This window comes from Topomyia yanbarensis, chromosome 3 (genome assembly GCF_030247195.1).
Source record: "Topomyia yanbarensis strain Yona2022 chromosome 3, ASM3024719v1, whole genome shotgun sequence".
Lineage (NCBI taxonomy): Eukaryota > Metazoa > Arthropoda > Insecta > Diptera > Culicidae > Topomyia > Topomyia yanbarensis.
The window spans coordinates 80,277,870-80,304,719 of NC_080672.1; the positions used below are offsets into that span (position 1 = coordinate 80,277,870).

At 34.2% G+C, this 26,850-nt stretch overlaps 1 protein-coding gene across 3 annotated transcripts in view; it reads left to right on the forward strand.

Moving 5' to 3' along the window:
* Nucleotides 1-26,850, forward strand: part of LOC131686776 (ecdysone receptor) — a 923,983-nt gene that overhangs the window by 870,903 nt on the left and 26,230 nt on the right. For all 3 annotated transcript variants that reach the window (XM_058970770.1, XM_058970771.1, XM_058970772.1), the window contains 4 exons: nucleotides 23,507-23,680; nucleotides 23,741-24,051; nucleotides 24,117-24,263; nucleotides 24,330-24,482. In XM_058970770.1, the coding sequence (XP_058826753.1) occupies nucleotides 23,507-23,680; nucleotides 23,741-24,051; nucleotides 24,117-24,263; nucleotides 24,330-24,482 (785 nt within the window). The remainder of the gene's footprint in view (nucleotides 1-23,506; nucleotides 23,681-23,740; nucleotides 24,052-24,116; nucleotides 24,264-24,329; nucleotides 24,483-26,850) is intronic.

The window sequence follows — 26,850 nt, forward strand, 5'->3', positions numbered from 1 at the left end:
CAAATAACATCGATATTGATGCCGGTTTTCACTGTTTTGTGGTAATCGGAAGTCGCCATTTTTGCTTTCAAAATGGCGTTATTCATCAATTTCCGATGTCCACTGACCCTTTCAAATTGATGATGGTTTCTCAATTGGATTTCAAAATTGCGCTAATCATCAGTTTCTGATGTCCACTGACCACCCCCTTTCAAATTGATGATGGTTCTCTCTATTTGTTTGCAACCATAAGTCGCCATATTGGATTTAAAAATGCGTTAATCATCAATTTCTGATGTCCACTGACTACCCCTTTCAATTGCACCCATATTGATCATGGTTCTCTTTATTTTACGGAAACCGGAAGTCGCCTCTTACATTTCAAAATGGCGTTCATCAACGACCATCGCCTTTCAAAAGACATCTATATTAATGATGATCCTCACTATTTTGTGGTAACCGGAAGTCCTTTCAAATGACACCGATTTGGTGTTCACTGTTTTGTGGTAATGCACAGTGGGACGAGCCCGGACTTAAGTCCATATATGAATATTATGCGATATTCTCGCTAGTATTTTTCTCCGTATCAGCTGAGCCATCAGCGATATTTTTGAGAGATTTCAAGTGATTTGAACGTATAATGAATTTTTGGCAGCTTTTTGAAATTATTTCCAGTGCTTTTGCATAATTTGACCATAGGGACTACATCCGGCTATTTTCGTTTTTCGAAGAAATGGTTGATTTTATGCATTGCATTACTTCACCAAAATGATCCGTGTGATAAAATTACATCGTAAAATCGCCAAAAATAAGTCACTAGTTGGTTAAGTTAGTGTTTAGATAACTGTTTGTCATGAATTCAGATTATTGAATTCGAACTTCTAATGCGATAAAAACAACGTCGCCCGTGAATGCCCGCGTTCACACTATACTCATTCGAAAGCTTTTAATTTTCTCTTTAAAATGTGTATATGCTAGTTTCGCAAAAACTTTCGATAAGCAGTCAAAATTAAAAAAACTGGATGGAGACGCATGGTTATTACTGATATTGAATTTGAATAATCACTTTATAGCTAGAATAATTACACGAATACATGCACAACTTACAAATAGCATTGAGAGCATGATCTACAAGGATTTTACTAGTGATAAAGAGTAAGGAGCCGAGTGAGAAGTATGTTTTTTAGATGGTAGACGTATTAAGAATGTTTGAGAATCAGTTAATATTTTCAACCATCTGAAATAGGTTATAAAATGCTTCTGGAACTATTTCTTGCTAACTTGCGCAATAACTGTCAAATAGAGTAAACACAGTTGAGTTCTAGTCATTTGGTGAGAATATTTTGATCCGAATTTACATAGCACTGATATAGCTTAAGGGTATGCGATATTATCCAAATAAAATAAGACCATTTTTAAATGAACCATATACACGAAAAAGGGTTTTGGATTTATTTTCATTTTATGTATATGAAATAAGAAATCTAAGTAACTTATAACACCAGCGAAAAAAAAAATCGTTTACCATCTTGTTGATTAGTGAATGTCATTAAACATTCCAGTAAGACGCTCAACATGTTTGTTTTGGAAATGATAGAAAATGTAGCTTTCATATCAAGTAACCCACTAATGAATTAAATGTTCCAAAATTAGTCTAACACATCTTATTTGATTTGTAAAAACAAAATAGTCATTTCTGAAGCCCCATAAGGAGATGTCAATTAATTCGTTTCAATATGAAAAATAAATTACAAAATTACTTAAGAAAAATCTATATAAAAGACAAAATACTTACTTTTGAGCCACTCTAATAAGTAGTAAAGTTAATTTCTATTTTTATAATTAAAACAGAAATTCAGCGTCCAAAAACTTCTTTAAAAAAATTTTGAACCTTCGCAAAAAATAATTTTTTGAGCCACCCTAACGTATGAATTACATGTTCCAAAATTAGTCGAACACATCTTATTTGATTTGTAAAAACAAAAAGGTCATTTCTGAAGCTCGATAATGAGGTGTCCATTAATTCGTTTCAATATGGAAAATAAATTCCAAAATTACCATTGAAAAAATTCAATATAAAAGTCAAAATACTTTTGAGCCACTCTAATAAGTAGTAAAGTTAATTTCTTTTTTAAAAATTAAAATAGAAATTCAGCGCACAAAAACTTCTTTAAAAAGATGGGTGGGTAATGTCTAGGACATAACCGGAGTGTCGTGACTACTCGTTTGACTTGTAATTCAAATCGAATGATACTCAATGAAATATGTGGGAATGTTTCAAGTTATTCTTTATAATAATTATGGTGGTTCTGAAAAGAACCTTTGTTGTTGGCGTCTGCGTTGATAGGGGATGCGCTGGATTCTAAGCTCGTTGAGACATTCATTCATGAAATGAACAATTTTCTTGCTTTGAAATATCAATGTTAAAATCTCTCGAAACAACCATCGGAATCTTTTCCGTACAGAAATGAACACGCTTAGCGAAAAACTAGGGGCGGGTAATGTCCGGGACATAACCGCGATGCTCATATTCTTAAAATTCTGCTTGTATCTCCTTCAAATGGCTAAATTTTGCGCATTAAGTTCGATTCACCGGACTCAGCGAAATTTTCCTGGGGATCCCGTTCGTTAGTATATTCAGCAAAACAATTTTATTACCGAGTTCTCCGCGTTGAATACAGGTCAATAATTTCATATAATGATTTCAACATGCAGACAATGTACATGTATGACAGGTGGGAGTGTTCTGAAGTGGTTTTAGTGGAGGTAACAACATAAAATCATGTATTGGACATTTTACAATGATTCTTCTTAACCCTGCAAAACCACGTGGTTGGCAGCAGAGGGTTAAGTTGTTTGGAAGAGATGACAGTTAATATATGATAACTAAAAATATAAAATTGTTCTATAAATTGCAAAGTTATTGCCGCGTTGACCTGAAAATTTGTCATTTCATTCATAAAGGAACAATCATTGAAATTATGTCAATTTATGCTTTGCAAGATTTGAAATAACTTCGAAGTGTGGTCACGACACCCCTGTTATGTCATATACATTACCAACCCATCTTTTCATCATTCGTTTTGGTGTAGCTTTCGCTTAGTGGTAGAGTTGCCACATTCACTGATTTTTTTGGAAGGATTTGCAAAAACCTTCGGGTTTGTAGATAAGAAAAACATTTTCTGATTCACTGGTAAAAGTACAGAATTACCAAGTGCAAACTTAATACTAGTTAATAAAAGAAACTTTCTAATTAAATTCTTTTTCCATTTTGCCTTCGTCCTAATAAGGACGGTTTGTGGATAACTATGTTGATACAAGACGGGAATCTTTTAAAACAATTCAAACCTTGCCGACGATTGTTTTTACTGCGTACATCCGTACGATCTTTCCCCTTTCGCAGCTCACACCGAATGAGTACGCTTTGCAGCCTTCGATGTTTTGGTGGCATTTTTAGTGGCAGTTACTACCGCCTTTTCAGTGACTGCGTTTCTTAGCCTTTGGCTTTTTGGACTTCTCACCGCCACCACCTCCACCAACGTTTTTCTTCTTCTCTCCGATGGTAGCTGATTTGATTGGTCGTCCGATGCATCTTCTCACGACCACGCACGTCTGTTATGCACTGCGTCTTACACACGTCTGGCTTAGAGAAAAGCTGCGACACCCCTATTTATAGGTTTTATCATTAATGTTGATTTCATTTAAAGTAGTTTTCGAACTATTTAAACAAATTTTATATAGCAAAGAACGCATCGGTAGCAAGCATTGAACGTTTTCCTTCCGATTTATGAAACAAGATTGGCAATCCGTTTTGTAGAAGAAAAGTTAATAAGGTTCAAAATGTACGTAACGCTTTCGCTAATATGCACTACTATCGCTTTCTCGCTCGTTCTCGTGGCGTGCATGAGCCTTTCCTTTCCGTCCGACTTCTAATGGCTTAACCAAAATTAATATCCCGGCTTTCCCCCACCAACTGCTCTCGTCAAGCAACCCAATACGAATAATCATAGGAACAAACATGTAGTGGACCTTTATATAAACTTTTCATTATTTTATTGTTCATTTGCTGCACCGTTTTGACGGCTCTGTGCGGGATGGGCTGAAAATTTTCACTTTTCCGAGTCGTTTTCGAAAGATTTTTCAAAACACTATTTTTCCGTTGATAATGAATATCCTACATATTCCAAAATTTAATACAACATTGGTACAAATATTTTCGACAAAATGCCGAAGAAATTGATTAAATCCATTCAGTACAACAAAAGATATAAGCGTTCAAAATCTTACATCATTTTTCTTCCGAAATTTTGAAAAGGGGCCCCTATATTGAAAGGTAAGTCGTTAGTCACGACAAAAAAATTTTGAGCCTTCACAACAAAATAAATTTTTTGAGCCACCCTAACGTATAATGAAAAAGTGTTTATATGTGTGTTAATATTAAAAACGATATAGCACACGAAAATTAATATACACAAATTTTAAGAACGAATTCGAAAAAAATATTTTTGAGACACCCTAACGTTTATTTTTGCAATGTTTTAATATAAAAAAACGAATTCAGCGTTCCAAAATTACATAAAAGCGTCCTATTTGAACCGATACGGCAAAGTTTGGACCCTAGTCCACCTTTTGTTCTAAGTCGTGCCACTGTGTAATGCCATCTTGGATATCAAAATTGCGTTAAGCATCAATTTTCGTTAGCGACTGACATATACTGATCCAATATCTTACGATATCTCGGGCGTCGAAAAATTTACTGGAATTACTCTTGCTCTCTGCCTCTTATATAAGCTTCACACTTATGACATTTCGTTTGGCTCCGCCAGCCTTTCATCGTCGCCATTGACGCATTTTGCTTTGTACTCTTTCCCCTCTATTATCAACATCCCTCTTGTATGTATGCGTTGAGAATTAAGCCTTACTAGAAAATAAAATCATCTCATCATCACTGCAGCGATCACAAGTAGACGTTGGTATATGTTATTCAAGTTATCTCTGCACTGTGCAGCCGACAACGTGTATTGCACAATCCTGAGGATGGTTGAACACTAACGAATAATTTGGGAGCTTTACGCTCGCAGATCGAGAGCGTTAAAAACAGATGCATTTACGCTCCCGATGATTTGTTTTGGGTGCATGTACACGCTGAATCCTATATGAAATATATATCATGAAAGAGTAAACCTGTTGTGTGGTTGTGTGCCGTGTTTACGCATAGCCACACTGGCATAGGGCCAGGGACCTCGGGATTTCGGACGAGGACAACTACAACAAAATAGCAGCTTAATCTTCTTTGTAATGATAATTATTTTTATGGACATGCTTGGATTAATATATTGATCACATGTACATTCTTATGCAGCTGATTTCAATTTAGGTCAAACCCAAAACCTCAGTTTAGTTATTAATAAGGAACTCAAAGACATTATTATGAGCAATCGCACATCACAAGTAATTGACTCGATTGGCACGCTCCCCCGGTTATTTGGAGACTTGCGCCTTTCCATATATATTTTCATAATTTGCCCGATGGGAACTGAAAAAGTGGTGTAGGGAAATGGAAAATGATAACGTAATACAAACACAACACAAAAGCTTAGACGGCCTGGATTCTTAACTCTCGATGGAATAATAAACCCTACTGTTAAAGCCTATAGCACTTCACCCCACTGAGTTAGTAACAGTAATATATGCTTGACTTCTATCGTCTATGTAACCAAAAATTACCAATTAAAGTACTGCCTGTAGCCATGTGATAATTGAGCTGTACGATGACATTGATACTGCAATGCTTGGAAAAATCCAACAAAATATTCGACATTTTCGGATTTGCATTCGGCAGAAGTGTTTTTGTTTGAGCGTAAGTTTGTATGCGGTTTGCAAGTTGGACTGTAACGACGATATGAACGCATTCGGTAGGACCTAGTTTGCCAACTCACGTGTGATACCGTCAGAGCAGAAAGTTACATCTAACATCTCTTCTCCATTAGACCGATCAACTATGGAAGCCTGTTCTTCCTATGCAACGCAGGATAAATATATAGTTGCTGTACGTTAATGCTGAAAATTAATTTGTGCTGCTCCAACCATGTCGATCAAAGCATTACATATTTCATCACCAGCACGTGGCAACTTGAACAGCATCTAGAAGTTACCAAAAACGCTGGCTTATAATTACTTGACACAGTAAGGGTAAGAGCCAATGACAAACATTGATTATGAGCCATAACGAGTCACACACTCGTTATTAAATACTGTCGCCAAAATTCGAATAAAATGGGACCTTCAACCAAAGTCCTGCTTTTCCTAATCCTATAGAAAAAACACGAGAATCCTAACTAAAATAATATGGAAGGGATTGATTTCAATGGGTACCAGATTCATGAAAGTTTCTTTTAGCGGAGTGGAATATTTACTGAAAAACAAAACTTATCTTTTTCTGAAGTTGAAATCAAACTGGGTCCAGTTTCATCACATCAGAAACGTTAAACTGTTCACGTTCAATATTTTAGAACTACACTGTTGCTAGTTTGGTAGTTACAAAAATAAAGAACAATGCTTGTGAAATTCATTCGTTTGAGGACGCCGCGTGTTGTAACCTTAAACAAGATATATATTTAACCCTTTCATGCCCATATTGTTTATGAACGTTTTTGAACAGCTATAACTTTTGATCTAGCCAAGATTTGCCCACAGAAAAAAACAAGTAAGGTTAATAAATGTGACCATTACATTCCAGATGAGCACTAACAGTTAGAAGTAGAATCTGTAGAACGTAAGTTATTTCATTTAGTCTGATTGGACTTCGCTCGAGAAGTGCATCCAGGGACAGTGTACGTTAACGACGTAAAATGGAATTATGATTATGTCTTCGTTATTTTGTAATATTATTGAAAACTGATAAAACCATTCAATTTAGATTATTCTTGACTACACTTTTTTACCCAATTTGAGCAATGGAAGTTAAAAATGGAGCAGTTTCTAACACTGCCAGGGAAGCTCCGATCTATTTAAAAATCAGTTTTTCGTGTTTCTTGACCCCAGTATTTTAAGGAAAAAATAGTTTTGGAACCCCATATGCACTAGAAAAAAAAGTTGGACATCAATGGATTAAAAGTTGCATGTACCAGGTGTATAAGCTTAAAGTACCTGTTTTTTTTGTCCAAAAAATGCTTCAGCATTCATAAATTGGCCTCTGCGTACTGCATACGACTTATATTCGAGGTTTTTAGCCATTCTGCAGGACACATCCCTGACCGAACTATCTCCTTAACCCTTGCTCCGGTGCGAAATAAAACAACAACGGTTGACTAATTTCTCCATTGATTCGATATCTTCATGTTTACTCCACACTGTTGTTTACATTGAACTAACCAGTGTTGCCAAATATGTCTATATCATGCTCCATAAGCATGAGCATGATGACCGTGCAATTTGCATTTACCACTCCGTGATTCAGCAGAACAAGTGCAAATTGCACTGGGAATCAACGATTGTGACCTGAGAGTAGCTTTCCGTTCTCAAGGTGCACGCCCTTACAATCATCGGGGAAGGAAAGGAATGTTAGTGTGACAAACGTTGTTAGGGCGACCGTGTATAACTCTGCTGCATCTTCACGTTTGAAACGGGAAGGTGTTTTTGTTAGTAGGATGGGGTGAAGAGTTACCAAATCAGGATTCGTCTTGGTAAGTGATACGATCTATACAACTTTCGGAAGTGTTATCATGTGTTTATTGCTCTGGGCAGCTGGCTGCCGAGAATTTATGATAGATCGTTTGTTGAATTAATTTGGAAATGCTCGGTTTAAAAAAAAGCGACTTAACATAAGCAATATGATCCGGATAGCCGACAGTCGGGAGTGATGCCTATATTTAATTGAATCAAACTGCATATATGCCAATGTCCATGTAATTGAAAACTTCGCAATACAAGTAATATTCATCCTGTATTAACTTTTGCTAGTCTAAAACGCCGCAGATTCCCGCAGCTTACAGGACTGCTAAAACGTCTTGGAGAAGACACCCCGTGGTAGTGCATTTAAACAAACGCTGACACATTTATTCTGCGCGCAAAAATGAAAGAAAAAGTTCATTTAATTTTCTTCGGCGACAGCGTCATAAATCTCCGCACCGCATCTCGTGTCTGACTTATCCACTCCCTAACAAGGAGCGGGATCATTCGATCAGCATGCGTCGTTTTCTTCGTCGTCGTCGGAACAATCTCGCCGCCATGATTTAGATTCTTGCCGTGAGACGCACAGGTTTAATTAATTTTGGCCATATCCAAGGTCCCACCCGGCAGTCCCCGTCATGTCCGACGTTCGGAGAAAAGTCACTCCCGAAGTAATTGATGTCGTCTGAGGCTGCGATCTCGGGTACATTTTCTATATCAAACATGCTATAGCCGACAAAAAGATGACAGCGATGGCGATTCGTCTCGCACCTCGGGTCCATAAATGATCTGCGATTCTCAGGGGGACACTGTCCGATGCAGCTAGTTTGGTTGATTAATTGGACTATGCTTTGTTGGTAGCTTACCTAGCAATAATTTACTGAACATGACATGGTTATTATAGGGAATTCTTTCGGAATATCTACCAACCATATGGCCAAAGGCGCGAATACTTAAACAAAGAGCACAGCGGCCAAAACACAGATGTTGGCAATGGGTTAAGATCGTATCCGTGTACCGTCTAGACAATTTGTTTGGACGCAAGAAGCTGTATCAGTGTACTTCCTTCCTCTGAATTTTGTTTATTGTTCAACCACTACAAATAGATTCTCAATTTCGATTTCGGCAACAATTTCTGATTTGCCTTAACGAAGCTTCATAGTAAATTTGTCGTCATTCCAAAGAATCAAGTTCAAGTTAACCGCCGATTTGGACGGTGGATGCTGGCGGAATGCTTTTCCCTCTCGCTATTGGATCTGGAATTGATGCACCAGCATGAAAGTGACAGCACACGGCACGGCGCGGCGCAGCAGCGATCAGATCCACTCCTCAGGCAGAGCGGTGGCGGTGTGCGGTGGTGTCGTCTGCCAATGTCGGGCCGGTCTTCGCCGACGAGAGTGACCTTTACGTGTCAGCGAGTGCAGATTTTGATTATAATTAATGGGATGCAGTTCGTGTCGTGGTGGTGTTGTTTTTGTTTTCTCTACTTCTTAGTTCTGCGAGACATGTTCTTTTTGCGTCACCAGAGACGATCGTGAACTTTCGGCGGCAGTTGTGAAATTATTTGCGAAAAACTGCTCGATGAAAAAAGTATCAACTTTGGGTAAATTAATGCAATAATAAATCTTTTCGTTATTTAATTAATGCAAACTACTAATTCGTGGCTTGTTATTTTCAAAAAAATAGAAAATAATGTGGTTGTTACACTTGTCTCTTTTATACTAATCTGAATTATTATAGGCATTTGGAAAATATTGCAAAAAAGAGTCTGTGGGCTAGGCCTGAAACCTTAAGCTATTCAGCTTTTTTTTAAACTTTTTAACGACATTCAATTAAATATACATAAATTTCAACTCAAAAGTTATGAAAATTTAGGACCATAGTACTCAAATGCGACCAAGGATGTGAAATGAAGAGATCAGAAAACAAGTGTGCTAGGGGAAATTAGAAACAGTCTTGAAATCTTACGGACTGATCTTTGATCTTCTGCTTGTAGGAGTCGAGCTTAAGCAAAGTTACTGCGAATTTTGAAATTTTAGAATTATAAAAATCATTTGAATAAAAAATAAGAATTTGAACATTTTCGAGAATTCAGTCTTTTAAGAATTTGAACAAATCTAAATTTTTAAAAATTTGGAATTTTTTTTAAATTTTGAGACAGTGGAGGATTTTTAGAATTTTGAAGATTAATATAATATCGTACATATTGATAACTGAGAATTCAGGAAGGACTGAAAGTATACTTTTTAAAAAATCGATGAATAGATCTGTGGGCGTTGTTAATTCGTTAAATGAAAGCTTTCAATCCTTATTTCAAAGAAAAAAAAATATAAAGATTGTTTATTAACCAATTTATGTTTTCAAAACCGCTGGTACCACTATAGGTACACATGTACCAATAGTGGTGCCTATTGTTACAAATGCTATTGATTTTTTATGGGACATGCAACTATCGGTACATTAGACCATCTAAGTGCAAATGGGCTTAAAATTTAAAGAAAATCATTTTTTTCAATTGTTATTTGAGCAAATTTCAAGGATATCAGTTTTGTTGTCGCATGATTTAAGTGTGAAGAACAAATAAAAAAATATTTGATGATGGTTAGGCGTATAACCCATTACTGCAATTATTGGTACACCCAAACCAACCCTATTCAAAAAAAAAAAAATAGAAAATTTTTAGGAACATTTTTTTAAATTGAAACCCTGGAGGATTTTTAGAATTTTAATGATTTTGAAAATTTTGAGCGTATTGGAGAATATTGTTTGAAAATTCTTGGAATTTTGAAAATTCTTGGAATTGTGACAATATTGATAGAATTTTTAAACTGTTGAGAATGTGAAGAATTTTGGATTTTCAAAAAAGGGTGGTAATTCTGAGAATTTTAAAATTTTCTAGAATTCTGATCATTTGAAAAATTTTGAGATCAGAAATTTTAAAAATGTTAAATATTTCAGATTTTTTTTAAGAATTTTCAAATAAGGAAATCACAAGAATTGAAAAGTTTTAAATATTTCAATAATCTCAATATTGCGAAGAATTTTGAGAATTTTCCGAATTTTAAAAAGGAAACATGTTAACATTTTCCAGGATTTTGAAAGTACTGACATAAATCATCAATAATATTAAAATCCTGGAAAATGTTAACACGTTTCCTTTTTAAAAATCGAAAAATTCTTAAAATTTTTCACAATATTAAAAAAATTTATGCGTTGAATTTTTCTTTAAATTTCGAGAATATTGACTTTTAAAAACTTCAGAGCTTTGTACAATTTAAGAATTTTTAAATTATGCAAAAGTTTGATATTTTGATGTTTCGGAAATTAAAAAAAACAAATTTTGACAAATTTATGCGTGCATTAAAAAATAAGAATGTCAAAATTTTTTAAAAAAATTAAGAATTTTGAAGTTTTCGAATTATGAAAAATGAATTTTTTGTCATATTATATATTGAAAATTTAAGATGAGAAATACGCAATTTTTAAAATTTTTCAAAATAATGAGAGTTTTAAAATTTTAGACTATTCAAAATTTTGAGGATTTTGTAAAATTTTGAAGATTTTAAGAATTCTGAAAGTTTTTGCGAATTATTCAAAAATAATTTTTCTCTAAGAATTCCAAAGTTTAAAAAAAAATTGAGTTTTCAAATTGTTCGAGTTTGTAGGATTTTCAGAATTTTAAAGATTTTGTAAATACACTCAGGTTTTCTTACGCGGTATTTTTATACGCGAATTTTCGAATTTATGCGTATTTTTTAATTTACGCGGATTTTTTATTTCGCGCGGTTTTTGAAATTTACGTGGTTTTCATTTACGCGGATTTTTGAATCTACGCGGTATCCATTGTCGAAGTTTCCATCAACGCGGATTCATAAATTTACGCGGTCTTCAATTACGCGGATTTTTGAATTTACGCGGCTTTCATTTACGCGATACAGGATCCCCCGCGTAAAAAACCTGAGTGTATTGAATCTGTTGAAAATTTAAATTTTTTGATAGTTTTTGAGAATTTCGACAATTTTCGAAATTTTTAAAAGCGGTGGATAATTTCGATAACTTTGAATTTTTTCCAAACTTCTGATTATTCTAAAATCTCACAAATTTCGAGAATATCAAAAAACATGGGAATACTGATTTTAAAAAATTTAAGCATTTTCGAGAATTTAAAATATTGTACACGCATAATTTTTTTTTTAATTTTGAGAATTTTGACATACGAAAGTTTTTAAAATTTTAAATAAATTACGTGTTTTAAAAAATCTGTGAATTTAAAAAAAATGCAAATTTTGACAATTTTTGCAAATTTTAAGATTTTGAATACTGAAAATTTAAGAATTTGGATATTGGTGAGATTTTTGACAATTTTGAAGTTTTTGAATTGGTTAATAATTAAAAGTTTCGTAGTTTTCTTTAAATTTTTCGAAATTTTGAGAATTTAAGTAGTATTCGAATTTTGAAAGCTGAATTTTGAATTGTATATTATAAGTTCAAGATGAGAATTCTGCTAGCTTTTAAATTTTTCAAAATTATGAGAAAATTGAAATATGTTAATTATAAAAAATTCGAGCTTTGATATATTGCAGTAACGAAATAATTTCAATTAAAAAATAAAAAAAATAAAGATTTCAAATCATAAAAAGTAAGAATTTTAAATTTTTCTTTTAATTTTGAGACCATGATTTTATTTTAGAATTTTCAAGATTCACGAACATTTTGAAAATTTTGAAAAGGCTAAAAGTTTTTGACAATTTACAAAATTTTAAAAATTCTTGGTCTTTTAAAAATATAAAGAATTTGAAGAATTTTGAAAAATGTTTATAATTTCTGAGATTATCTTAATATCTTTGAATATTAAAAAGATTGTTTTTGAGAATTTTGACATTTTCCGGATCTTTTACAAAATTCGGAAAATTATTAAAAATTTTCATAATTTAAGAATTCTTGAAATTTTCAAAATTTTTAGGTATTTAAACTGTAAATTCCAAGAATTCCTAAATTATTAATTTTTTTAAAGAATTTTTCAAATTTTGTAAAAAATCCGGAAAATACTAAAATATTTTAGGACCTTAAATTTTTGTAAGTTTTTGTTGATTTTCAAAATTTTGTGCATATATTTTTTTAGATTTTGGAATTTTAACTTTTGAACATTTTGAGAATCTTGAAAATTTTTCGTATCTCAAGAACTTGGAACATTTTGAAATAGAGAATTTTAAAAGCTGATGGTTTCAGAATTTTTAAAATTATTGAATAGTTTAATTATTTCAAATTTCGAAAATAAAAAGAAAAATCATTTTTTTTCCAAATTTATACGTATTTTAAGATATAAAGAAGTCAAAAAATACCACTTCTACAATTCGACAATTTACAAAGTTTTCGACAATTTACAAAATTTTAAAAATTCTTGGTCTTTTAAAAATATAGAGAATTTGAAGAATTTTGAGAATTTGAAGTTTTGAGAAATTTTGAAAAATGTTTATAATTTTGAGATTATTGAGTTTAGAATTTTGAATATCAGAAAAAAAAGTTTGAGATTATCTTAATATCTTTGAATATTAAAAAGATTGTTTTTGAGAATTTTGACATTTTCCGGATCTTTTACAAAATTCGGAAAATTATTAAAAATTTTCATAATTTAAGAATTCTTGAAATTTTCAAAATTTTTAGGTATTTAAACTGTAAATTCCAAAAATTCCTAAATTATTAAATTTTTTTAAGAATTTTTCAAATTTTGTAAATGATCCGGAAAATACTAAAACATTTTAGGACCTTAAATTTTTGTAAGTTTTTGTTGATTTTAAAAATTTTGTGTATATATTTTTTTAGATTTTGGAATTTTAACTTTTGAACATTTTGAGAATCTTGAAAGTTTTTCGTATCTCAAGAACTTGGAACATTTTAAAATAGAGAATTTTAAAAGCTGATGGTTTCAGAATTTTTAAAATTATTGAATAGTTTAATTATTTCAAATTTCGAAAATAGAAAGAAAAATCATTTTTTTCCACATTTATACGTATTTTAAGATATAAAGAAATCAAAAAATACTACTTCTACAATTTTTCAAAATTTTGAGAATTTGTAAAATTGAGAATTTCTCTGAATATTGAATTTTTTTTCTATAATTTTTAAGAGAACTAAAAGTTTAATATGAGCATTTCGCGAGATTTAATTCTTTTGAAAATTATGACAATTTTGAAGTTTTAGAATTATAAAAATTGTATTTTTATTTTTATTTTATTTTTATTTTTATAAAAATTGCATTTTTATTTTCAATAATTTGTTTAAGAAGAATTTTAGAAACGTTAGAAAATTAAAGAATTTTAAATTTTTGAAATTGTGAGACTCGAATTTTTTTTGGTATTTTGAAAATTTGGAGAATTTTGTAAATTTAGCAGATTTTAAACATTTTGAAAAATTTTCAGAAATTTGACAACCTTACAAATTTTTACAATTCTTGCAATTTTAAAAAAGTTGAGAATTTTTTGAATTTTAAGAATTTAAGAAATTTGAGGAATCATAAAAATTATGAAAAAGGGTGGTAATTTTAAGAATATTGAACTTTTTTACAATGCAGAATATTTAAACATATTTGTGATAGAAAATTTCGAAATATTTGAGTATTTATAAAAAAAAATTTTGAGAACTTTGGCATTTATAAATTGTGAGGAACTAAAATTTTTCAAAATTTCAAGGATCTCAAAATTGCTAAATTTTTTTGAAAAATCTTCGAATTTTGAAAAGGATCCAGAAAATGTCGTTTTTTATTTTAAAAGTTTTAAGAATTTCTTGGATTTCAAAATTTTTTAGCATTTCTTTATTTTTAATTTTGGGAATTTTTACTTTAAAAAATGTTGAGAATCTTACGAATTTGCAAATTTTTCAAATGTAGAACTTTACAAGTTGAAAATTCCAGAATTTTTAAAATTTTGTCATTATTTTGTTAGTTATTAAAATTTTTAATAATTTCAAGTTTCGAAAATTTTGTCTAATGTATGCGAAATTGAAGAATTAAGAAGTCCGAGAATTTTCAAAATTTTTTATATTTTTAGAATGTTCTAAAATTTTATGATTCTTTTGAATTTGGAAAATTCAATTTTGAGAAAAAAAATCTGAATTTCGCATATATTGAAAATTTAAGATGAAAATCTCGCAAGCTTTAAAAAATTTCAAAATTATGAGAACGTTGATTTTTTTGAACTGAATAAATTTTAATAATTTGAATTGGAAATAAGAAATATTAATTTTATTCTTGCAATTTTGAGACGATAGAGTTTTAAGCATTTCACAGATTTGTAATTTTTTTTTTAAATTTTGTAAATAAGACCTGGATCATTTCGAGAATTTTGAAGGTTTTTTGGAAATTTGACAACCTTTCAAATTTTAAAAATTCTTAGTATTTTAAAAATATTAATAATTTTGAGACTTTTTAGGAAATTTGAATATTTAAAAAGAAGGATGATGATTTGAGGATATTGAATTTTTTGAAATGTTGAACATTTAAAAAGAATTGAGATCAAGACTTTTTGTGTTTAAAAAAGTATTGCCCAAGAATTTTGTCATGTAGAATTTTTGAGAAAATGAAAATTTCAAAAATCTTTAAATTAATTCCGAAATTTCGTAAGAATTTTGTTAAAGTTTTAAAAAGGATTTGGAAAATGGTAAAAAAAATTAGGGTAATAAAAATTTTAAGAATCATGAGAATTTTTGCATATATTATTTTTTTAATCTTGGAAATTTTAACGTTTGGACGTTTGAACATTTTAACGATTTTAAAAGTTTTGAGGATTTTGAAAGTTTTGAGAAATTTGAAAACCTTCAAAATTTTGAAATTTCTTAGCATTTTAAAAATATTGAGATTTTCAAGAATTTGTAGAACTTAGAAACGGTTGATTATTTTAGGAACCTAGATTATTTATTAATTTGGAATATTTCAAAAAATTTAATGTGAAAAAAATTCAAAAAAATTGAACATCAATTTTTTTTGCGAATTTTTACATAAGGGAATTTAAAACTAAATTTTTTGAAAATTTCGTGTATTTTGAAATTTTTTGTAAATTTTTAAAGTTTTGAGAAAGATCCGAAAAACTTAATTTTAAGGATTTTAAATTGTTTAAGAAACTTTTGCCCGTTTATTTTTTTAAAAGTATTAACTTTTAAAAATTCTGAGGAAAGATTTTTTTCGAAATTGAATTTTCGAAAATTTTGTTCAAATGAAAAATTTAAAATTCAAAATAATAATAAAAGTAAATTTAAGATAAAAATTAAAAATTTTGAACATTAAAAGTTTTTTTTTGCGAATTTTCACATCTTTGAATTTTAAAACCGTTCATAACTATTTTTTTTGCTTGAGAATTTTTCAAATTTTGAAAATGGTCCGACAAATGTATTTTTTAGGGTTTTAAATTTTTTAAGAAACTTGAGATTTTTAAAAAATTTGTGCGTTTAATTTTTTTTAAATATTAACTTTTGAAAATTATTGAAATGAACAATAATTAGTTTAAGTTCCAAAAATATTGAAAATTTTCAAAATTTTAGCAAATTTTTAATTTAAAATAATTTTAAGAGCATTGAATTTTTTTTAGAATTTGTAATATTTACATAAAAGTTGGCATAATTTAAAAAAAATTGTAAACATGGAAAAAATACTTTTCGAGCATTTTGGCATCAGGAAATTTCAAGGATTTAAAAGTTTTAAAAATCTTAAAATAATTTTTGAGAATATTTTGAATTTTTAGAACGATTCGGAGAATGTTTAATTTTTCTAGGAATTGGAAAATTTCTTTTCTGACAATACTGAAATTTTGTCAGAAATAGCGAAATATTGAGTTATAACTGTTCAGATATTCAGTGCCCTTTTTGCATTACTAATGCTATTAAATAGTACCACCGAATAAGTGTCACATTTGAAAGCCTGATATCGGCATTACTCATGCTATTAGAAAGCTTCAATTGACTGTCATTTCCGCAATGTTTTCGCTGCGCTTTCTTATATTTCCCTTTCGGTATTATGGACGAAATAAAAAAAAATATTAAAATACTGTTTAGAATTGTACTTGACTCCTTTCTAATGCATTGAATGAATGTCCTTAACGGATTTTTTCTTACACGATATGACTAATGTTTTACGAAAATTACGCTCAAACAGAGGTACCTTGCCTCGTCTTTCACGGCTAGTGCATAATGAATAAACCCACAGCTTTACAATAGCATTATATCGGCTTTATAATCGCTATATAATAGCATTAAATGCATATGTATGCTTTAAAGATCTTTGAAGCATGTATGCGTTATGTCAGTTTTATATACGTATATAGAGTATTTACGTGATAGTCATTTATAGATTCTGACTACAAATCTATAGAGTATCTCCAAAAAAATGCAAACGATTTGTGGGTAATATAATGTTGCAAAAGTCTTCCTGACGAAGCGCCAAAGAACTGCGGAAGAGAACAACTTAAATCTACTTGTAAAATTATTCAAAGTAGATGCCGCCGATTCGAAGCTATTTGGATAGAATCAACATATTTAGTGAAATGAAACAAATCCCGCACACATTCCCACGGAAATCAAAAGTTGCTGATTTGTTTAACAAATCCCACAAGGTTAAATTGATTGACGTTTGTTCGTTCGGAAGCAGTATGTTGGAGTTTGGTAGGTTAAAATTGGTTCGTTTGAAGACCAATACTTGTAAATTATTAGAAAGAATGAGGATAAGGGCTAAAGTTTTATCATTGGGTTCGAAAATATGCGAGGGAAATACGCATGCTTGTGCTGTCGATTATTAAGTACAAACACGCTTACCAAGTTTTCGAATAAATCACATCGCAACATACTGTGCTCTCGTTAGTCAGTCTGTTTTTTTTGTTCGTATCATATCTATGACCTGATGTACCACCCAGAAGTGTCACCGAACGGTTTCAAGGTATGTTTTGTTGGGGAGTCGCGAATTAGCATCGCAAACGAATGCTTCAACCGAACCTACTTGAAAATGTATGACTTTCGAAACGACAAAAATAAAAGATCGAAATCGTTTTGATATAGAGTCGTCAGAAGTTTACGAAACAATCGCAACACTATCCACGGGCAGGACGTTCACGTTTTTGTTTCCTGCTAACTTTTATTATTGTTTCTGTATTTATTACGGGATGTTTACCAATCACTGTAGTATTTCGATGCACGTGTGCCTATGTCATCGTCGCCAGTGCGGAAATATGCGAATTCAGCGAGTCGACGGGTAGTGAGTGCTATTCAACCTTACGCCTCATTACGACGAATTGCTTTTTTGAACAAATAACGAAGTGCAAAACGGGAGTCGAATTCACTCGAAAAATCAATCCATCGTAATGCGGAATAAAGTTGATATGGAATAATTCCACAACGGCATCACATCAGAGATGGTGGATGATAAGAATCACTTGTTATCAATTTCGCCTCTTACAAATTTGCACGAAACCGGAGGTCATTTCCATTAGAAACTGGTTCAAGACTACATAAACAGAAGATTTGCAAATCGATAGCACTGCAGGCTCAGATCGAACCCTGTTAAACTGTCAAGTTAATGCAACGATTGAAATCAATTCCGGAATTAAATTCCGCAAGATAGTTATGCGTACTAGAATGGAAAGAGTGAAATTGGAAAAATGACTCCCGACCCCCACAGACAAGCAAATCATAGTCAAGTACCCTAGTAGTAGTGAACAATCGGGATCAAAGCAAGGACTCCGAATCCGGAACGGGGCGAATTTTTGTGCTGATGGAATCACGTTACAATGTGCAACGCGAACTTTCCTGGTCCCGACGATTTTCCCCCCGTCTTAGTGCAACAAGATTTATTTGACGTCACGCGCAGCAGCAGCCTGGCAAAGTAGAACACGCGGAAATGCCAGACTCTGACCCGGGGTGAAAACAAGGAACATTTGGATCATAAAACATTTTAATTGTCGTACTTTTCCAGAATCGCGAAAGAACTAAGAACTGACACGGGTTTAATATCTTTCTCCGTGCGTGTCTTTCCTCATTCGAGCGCGAGTGTACGAATCTGTTTGCGGCGGATGACGACAGTACTCGCACATTTGCCACGTAGCGGAGGAAGTAGGAGGAAGTGAGCCGTTTTGAGTTTCTTTTCTCAGAAAGTGCAGCATGAGTACAGGATTGCCTGACATAGACCTTGATTTCCGACTAATTTGATATCCGCGGTGTCGTCAACTTTTTGCTTCTTGTACATTACATGTGGGCAAGTGCAATTTATGCTTGTTCAACAAATATGAAAATACATAACACGACGACACAGAGAAAATATGAACGATCGTCCGGAAAGCTGCTGCTGTATTTAAAGCGCCTAAAGACCAATTGTTTCATGATTTAGTCCTGGATTTCACCATATTCCGATTTTAGGGTTGCCACCCCTCCGGGTTTGACCCGGAGACTCCGGTTTTCGAAGGTCAAAACAATGGTTTTTTAATGTGTTGTTCCAAAAATTAAAAAACAATAATCGTTTTTGTAGGTACCGCAAACCGGGGTGGCATTGATCACTTTTCAAAGTAATCATCACATATTTTTAGAAGCAAAACATATTTTTAGGTTTAATATTTTTAAACCATGTACTGGATTATGGAGAACAAGATTCGATGGTTTTACCTCAAATTGTCCGCTTACAGCTATTTTTCCAAAAATAATTTCAAGTTGAAGTCCGTTTTCGTATTCTGGGGCGACTTTGATAACCTGTATGTTCACCAATATTAAGTTTTTAATGTCAATGTTTTCCATTCAACTGTTTGTTTAAACTAATTTTGAAAAGATACTCATTGTTAAATAGATGTTAATTGGTATTGTACAAAGTGTTTCAATATACTGTAAAATTTGAGTGACCAAAATTCGTATAATTTGTGTCCAACTAGAATAAAAGAATCTGATACATTTAAAACTGTTAAATTTGTTTTATTTCAGTGGTTTATCAATATACAAAAAGTTCCATCGTTCCAATATTGAATATTAAAAAATATTTCTAACTCTAGCTTGGAATAATTTGACATGATTGCCAACTAGTTTCACAAAAAATTGTTTTTAAAATAACCAAACTCATGAAAGCAAACTTGGCACATCGCATTTAAAGAAAAATAAAAACTCGCTTGGAATTTATTACTCTTGCTAAAATCTGAGATTTATTTGTTGTATAAAAATTGAGAAAAAAGCTTCGTAACTTCGTAAAAATAAGGTAAAGTCAAATTTCGGTTTTTTGTAGTTTTTGTGCCAAAAAACCGAACAATGTACTCAAAAAGTATAACAAATCAGTTTTTTTTAAGGTTAGAGTAAAACTCATTTCAAATTTAAATGAACTATTCTGTCTAAATAAGTGATCAACGAAAAAAGTTGCGAGTGATCAAAGTCACCCCGATGATCAAAGTCACCCCGGTTTACGGTACTTAGTCTCGTTAGTTAAGCCGTTTGCCACACGTGCATATTGCCTGCCAAATCAGGTACATTGAAGCGAGTTTCGACAGCTTCTTCGTTTGAAAAGGTCATCCACAACAAACCATGAAATATTCCATTGCTGCAAATCCGATTTTTGGGTCTTATCATCAATGTCGCAGCACCGGAATTTCGGTCGTGTAGAGCTTCCGGGCGCTCGTTATGGCAACATTCTGCAGAAGTTCATCCAGATTGAGAGTATCTGCGCCTTGTAAATTTTCGATCGAGATCGTTTATCTGCCCTCTGGACGAATCTTCAAACAAAATGTCAGTCATTTTTGGTACCTTTGTATTCTTATTTTTGTTCAGAAAAGTAAAACAAAGTGAAAAAGTAAGCTTGCCCTTGTCAAATGGTTCTACAGTACTAGGGATTAAACCATCTTACATTTGTTGAGCTTATTCTAAACATCTAAAAATGTGTCTGATTGTGCATTTCAGTTCGCATCTTCCTTTCTTATACATAGACGAAATTTGAGCAAAAAAAAAATAAAATTGATCGATAACTTTAAAACGAATGCGTGCATTCTTCAACACTGTAGTACACGGATTTAATCAAGCTATTTTGTCACGAATAAGTTTAGCAATGTTGTTTTAAATTTTGGAGTATGTATGGCATGCATTAATAACGAAAAACCGATATGGTGCACCAACCGAACACTTAAATGATAAAACCTTGTTTAATTTAAGTCCACTACAGATTTGATTCTATTATCATCCGTATTTAGCTGTTTCGAACGAACGGTACATCTCCTCAAAGCGCTGTGCAATACAGAGAAGGAAATATTTGTTAGCTGTGCATGGCTGGTGGATGAATCAGTTTGTGTTGTTACCTACTACAAGCAGCTGCAATTATTTTCATTTCTGATGTTTATAAAGTAGCATACACAACGAAAAACTGGATTTTAAAACACCCGACCGAAGCGAGTTCGCATGCATGCACCGAGCCGCAAATCTTGAGCAGAAGGAATTGTGATTTAGGTTAGTTTCTTTTAGTCAACCTTATTGGATTACAAGAGACTACATTTCAACAACGGGAAAGAAAGTGATTATTAGGATTCATCCGGCTCCGTGAACTGACTGTAACAATTAGTTTGTACTGCTCCGTGCTAGTAATGGGGGACCAATTGGAACAAAAATCTTTCACACAGAGAACATTTTCAATCAAGGGTTAAATTTAAAAATCTTTTCCTTCCCCGACTATTATTTTTATATCCGACGGATCAAAATTAGCATCTATTTTGAATCATCTAACGGAAACTTTTAGTTCATCTCGGTCAGAGCCGGCGATATGGTGCACCAACCAAACATTCAAATGATGAAACCTCTTTAAATATCGGTCCGCTACAGATTTTTTTCTATTATCATTCGTATTTAGCTGTTTCGAGCGAACGGAGCATCTCCTCAAAGAGCTTTACAATACAGAGAAGGAAATATTTGTGAGCTGTACATGGCTGGTGGAAGAATCAGTTTGTGTCGCTACCTACTACTAGTACCGGCCAGGCTTGTTATTTGCTCACATAATGTTTACAAAGAGCGAAATACACTGATGAATAATAGAGCAATACAAAAACACTGCGATGTGCAGATCACTCACACAAAGAGAAACTTGAAAACTAAAAATAGAGGTCTGTACACCAAGAGATGCACAATTCCGCATAAAGAGTCACCTTGAAGAGCCACTACAATTCTGATAAAGTTTGATCGGAAGAACGTTTTTAACGTGTTTTTGGTCGCTTACACTGAAAAAATGGGAGCAACACATATCGGAGTGAACAGGTATATTGGAAAAGAGAAGAGCGGTAGTTTGCATTTTAGCGCAAAGAGCGTTTTTATTCTCTTTATTTGCTGTTAGGTGCATTCCATCCCTGGCAGCGGTAATTATTTCCATTTCTGATTTTTATAAAGTAGCATACACAACGAAAAACTGGATATTAAAAGACCCGACCAAAGCCAGTTCGCATGCATGCACCGAGCCGCAAATCTTGAACAGAAGGAATGGTGATTTTAGTCGGCAGCGGAAGAGGCATTTGTGCTTTTTCAAAGAAAATCAGCGAAAGTCGGACTGACTATAAATTATTACAAGACTAAGAACATGGTAGCTGGTTGAGAGCGAGGCAGTCCGAACGGTATTGGTTCGTAGGTGGAAAATGTTGGGGTACGGTTTGAGGTTGTCGACGAACGCATATATCTAGTGATACTAGATAGATGTGACAACGATGTTAGTCACGAGGTTAAAAGGTGTGGTGCGGCTACAAATAGCACTTTCTACGGTTCGCATAATCAGCTAAAATCCTATATCCTACAGACGCGCATAAAGATTGCTTCATACAAATTGCTGATACTCCTTGTTGCTCCGTACGGCTATGAGGCATGAGCATCGTGTGAAGTAGACTATCAAGTGGTCGAAGTGTTCGAGAGAAGTAATCTCGGCGGCACAGTATAATGGCACAGGCGCATGAATTATGAGCAGTAAGAAGTGTACAAATACGCTAACTACAGTGGGCTGAACATGTAGCGTGAATGCCAGAAGAGAAACAAGTAACTTAGAAATCTAAAATACATTCGGTCATGGTTTGGAACACTCGGATTGTTCGGTCATGATGATGATGATGATGATGCTGATGATGATGATGATAATGTAGACGATGAATTGCGTTATAATCAAAATACGTTACTAGCGATGCAATTTTGTGAATTTAAATAGTTGGAGAATAATAATTTTTTTAACGTTTCGACGCTATAGTTTGTGCCTTTTTCAAAGGAGAAAAAATGAGGAACGATAATCACTTTTTATTTACCCCTTAAGAAAGCACAATCGTATATCATCGCACCGCAGGGATTTTAAACCGAATACATTGTTTTGACCTACTGAAATTCTCATTACTAGAGTTCTGATGAAAAATAAAGCAACACTTAATCCCCCTAAGAGTATGTGCTATATGCATTGATCACTGAAGTCTATTTTTTACCTATCCCCATCAATCAGTTGTTTTGAAACAATCGAACAAAACGGACATGACCATTGTATCAATTGATTTTTAGTAATGATCAGACAAATCACCTTAACCATGACACGTAAATGCATTCGCTTCATGAATGAAAAATAACGCAACGAATAACTTTCGAATGACGATCGCCATCCACTCACTGCTTCGTGACAAGGTTGCACCATCAAATATCTTGAGACTGGCGATTAATTATGCACTGTTCGACTTCCTTACCCAACAAAAACCAAAACAATCCAATTCAATAAAAGTGTAAAAGCTAATAATCATCATCTGCTAATTTCCATTCAATGCTAATTTCGGCAACTTCCACACACACATACACATACGCACAAACAATCGCTCAAAACTCATTTCCGTTTTTTTTTCTCACTGCTCAATTTCAGGCCGCGAAGATCTGTCACCCTCCAGCAGTCTCAACGGGTACTCCGGAGACGGCAACGATGCCAAGAAGCAGAAGAAGGGACCCACCCCGCGACAGCAGGAAGAACTGTGCCTGGTGTGCGGGGACCGGGCGTCCGGTTATCACTACAATGCTCTCACCTGCGAAGGCTGTAAAGGTAAGTATGCTGGTGGCAAGTTTGCTTCTATCAGATTCAAACTAATCCATTTCCGTGTAGGATTCTTCCGGCGAAGCGTGACCAAGAATGCCGTCTATTGCTGCAAGTTTGGGCATGCGTGCGAGATGGACATGTACATGCGGCGGAAGTGCCAGGAGTGTCGGCTTAAGAAGTGTCTCGCCGTTGGCATGCGGCCGGAGTGTGTCGTGCCGGAGAACCAGTGCGCTATCAAGCGGAAGGAGAAGAAGGCCCAGAAGGAGAAGGACAAGCTGCAGACGAATGCAACCGTTAGTACAACGAACACCGCCTACAAGTCGGAGATACTGCCGGTTTTGATGAAATGTGATCCACCGCCGCATGCAGCGATACCTGTAGGCATTTTGATGGGTTAATTTTTGAGTTCAAAGCTAAAATATCACTTTATTTTGTCCTACAGCTACTACCAGAAAAACTTCTGAATGAAAATAGGCTAAGAAACATACCTCTACTGACGGCGAACCAGATGGCCGTCATCTACAAGCTCATCTGGTACCAGGACGGCTACGAGCAACCGTCGGAGGAAGATCTCAAAAGGATAATGATCGTAAGTGAAAAAGTTTCCCACATTGTAGGTCCAGGTAGGCTAAGTTTTTTTTGTTAATTTTTCTAGGGCTCACCCAACGAGGAGGAAGATCAACATGACGTGCACTTCCGGCACATAACGGAAATCACAATCTTAACAGTACAACTGATCGTGGAGTTCGCCAAAGGACTGCCAGCATTTACCAAGATTCCACAAGAGGACCAGATCACGCTGCTTAAGGTAGGTGTCGCTGGATGAGTTGCTAATAGCAATAGCAGCCTGCTATTGAGAAATTGCCTAAATGTAGGCAATTTGTTAGCACGAATGATGGGTAACTGACAGCATTTGTCCGTTTCACCTAGGAAGGAAGCTTTTCATTTTATTTCTTAACCTTTATTTAATTGGAGATATACCAATATTATATATTTCCAAGATTTGTTAGTCATTTGCATTTCTGGATTCAATATTCATTCACTGCACAGAGAGGTTGTAGTAGGGTGACCATATATCTTGGTTTCTCAAGACACGTTCTGGTTTTCAACTGAATGTCCTGGTGTCCTGAGATATCGACGGAAACGCTTGATTTGTTCTGGTTTTCGTTCTCTAAGGCCAAAATATTAGTTCTCGTTTAATCTTCGCTTTAGTCACGGCCAACCGCTTCAATAACTGCAACGTAAACTAACTCTCAAGCAGAATAAGAGAAACATCCGATGTTTCCTTTTAATCTTTTCGTTATTTCCCTTTTTAACTTTCTTACATGGAAATTGAAAGTACGTGTATGTGATGTACATATGAATGAGATGTAGAAATGTAGCCGCAGCAGCACGATATTTATGTTTCTAGTTTGTAAGTGGTTTTTAAAACATAAAAACAAAAAAGTGTAAGAACTCATCGAACCGGTTCCAGTTGATGCCAAAACTCTGGGTGCTATCAATGTCGATGAAACGATGATTATCAGAGCTTTTTCTCGGCTTCAATTGTGTTTTAATCCGACAGAATCCCCTTTGTTTTGAGACTCTGCTTCTTCCGATTTTTCGAGCATCTCTTCATCTCCTTGGTCGCCCTATTGATCAGTTCATTTTGTGGTTTTCGCCATAAAATTCAAAAGATCTGTGGTGTCACACCTGTATGATGAACTACATTGCGACTAAAACGATAAAAAGGCAGCGAAGTGAAAACGATAAATATAATTGCGTATCAGAGAAATAAAAAGTACTAGTAAATGATTGAATCCGATTGGACGCGTTTTCATTTCCGCTCGATTGTTCCGTCCCCAAATTGGTGACCCCGACGTGATACCGGAAAATTCGATATTTTTCAAACGGAAACCAACAAAAAAAAAGTTCTCAACGTTATCATAAAATGGAGCACGGTAACGCAAATCTGCCAGCCGCAGGTGCTGCTGCTGTTGCGGTGAAACTTCCAGAATTTTGGAAATCGGATCCTCTGATGTGGTTCGCCCAAGCCGAGGCCCAATTCGCCCTCGCTGGGATTCAGAACGATCAGACAAAGTTCTTCCACATACTGGCCAAAGTGGACCAATCGGTGCTTCGCCATATTTCCGATCTTGTCGCACAACCTCCAGAGGAAAACAAATACAAAGCAATTAAGGACCGACTAATCTCCCGTTTTGAGCTATCAGCGCAGGAAAAATTGGAAAAACTTTTGAGTTCTTGTGATTTGGGCGACATGCGTCCTACCCATCTCCTTGCTAAAATGCAAGAGCTTTCTGCTGGCTTAAATGTAAACGAGGAACTCCTTCAAATGCTGTTTTTGCAACGAATGTTGCAGTTCTGGAGAGGCTTCAGAAAAACGGACTGGTTATCAATCTCGCAAAAAGTTGTTTTGCACAGGAAGAAGCCGAGTTTCTGGGCTATACCGTAAATAGAGATGGTATTCGACCCCTGCCGGAGCGAGTTGCAGCATTGCAAAATTTCAAGCTACCAACGACAGTCAAGGAGTTACGTCGTTTCCTAGCGTTGATCAACGGATATAAGCGTTTTCTTCCGCATGCCACGGACCAGCAATCTGCCCTGCGAGATTTGATACCTGGGAATCGAAAAAATGACACAAGAAAACTGAAATGGAATGAGCTAGCTTTGTCGGCATTCGAGAACTGTAAAAGAAGCATAGCAAACGCAACGCTGCTGCACTACCCAAATCCGACCAAGCGATTAGGAATGATGGTAGATGCTTCAAATACATTGGCCGGAGCAGTGCTACAGCAGTATGCAAACGGATTTTGGCAGCCGTTAGGTTTTTTCTCGGCAAAGTTCTCTCCAGCACAAATGAAATACTCCACGTTTGGGAGAGAGCTAACCGCGATAAAAATGTCCGTGAAATATTTTCGCTATTTCATCGAGGGTCGAAAGTTTACTATATTTACCGACCACCACCCTTTAACTCACGCACATGCTTCTACCAGCAACAATTATCTACCGCACGAAGAACGTTACTTGCAGTACATATCCCAATTTACGTCCGATATTCGGCACATTTGTGGGACGAACAACGAAGTTTCTGACGCTCTCTCTCTCGTGTGGATTCTATCGATGTTCCTGGTCTTCTCGACTGTCGCACGATTGCCACCGACCAGGCAAACGACGAA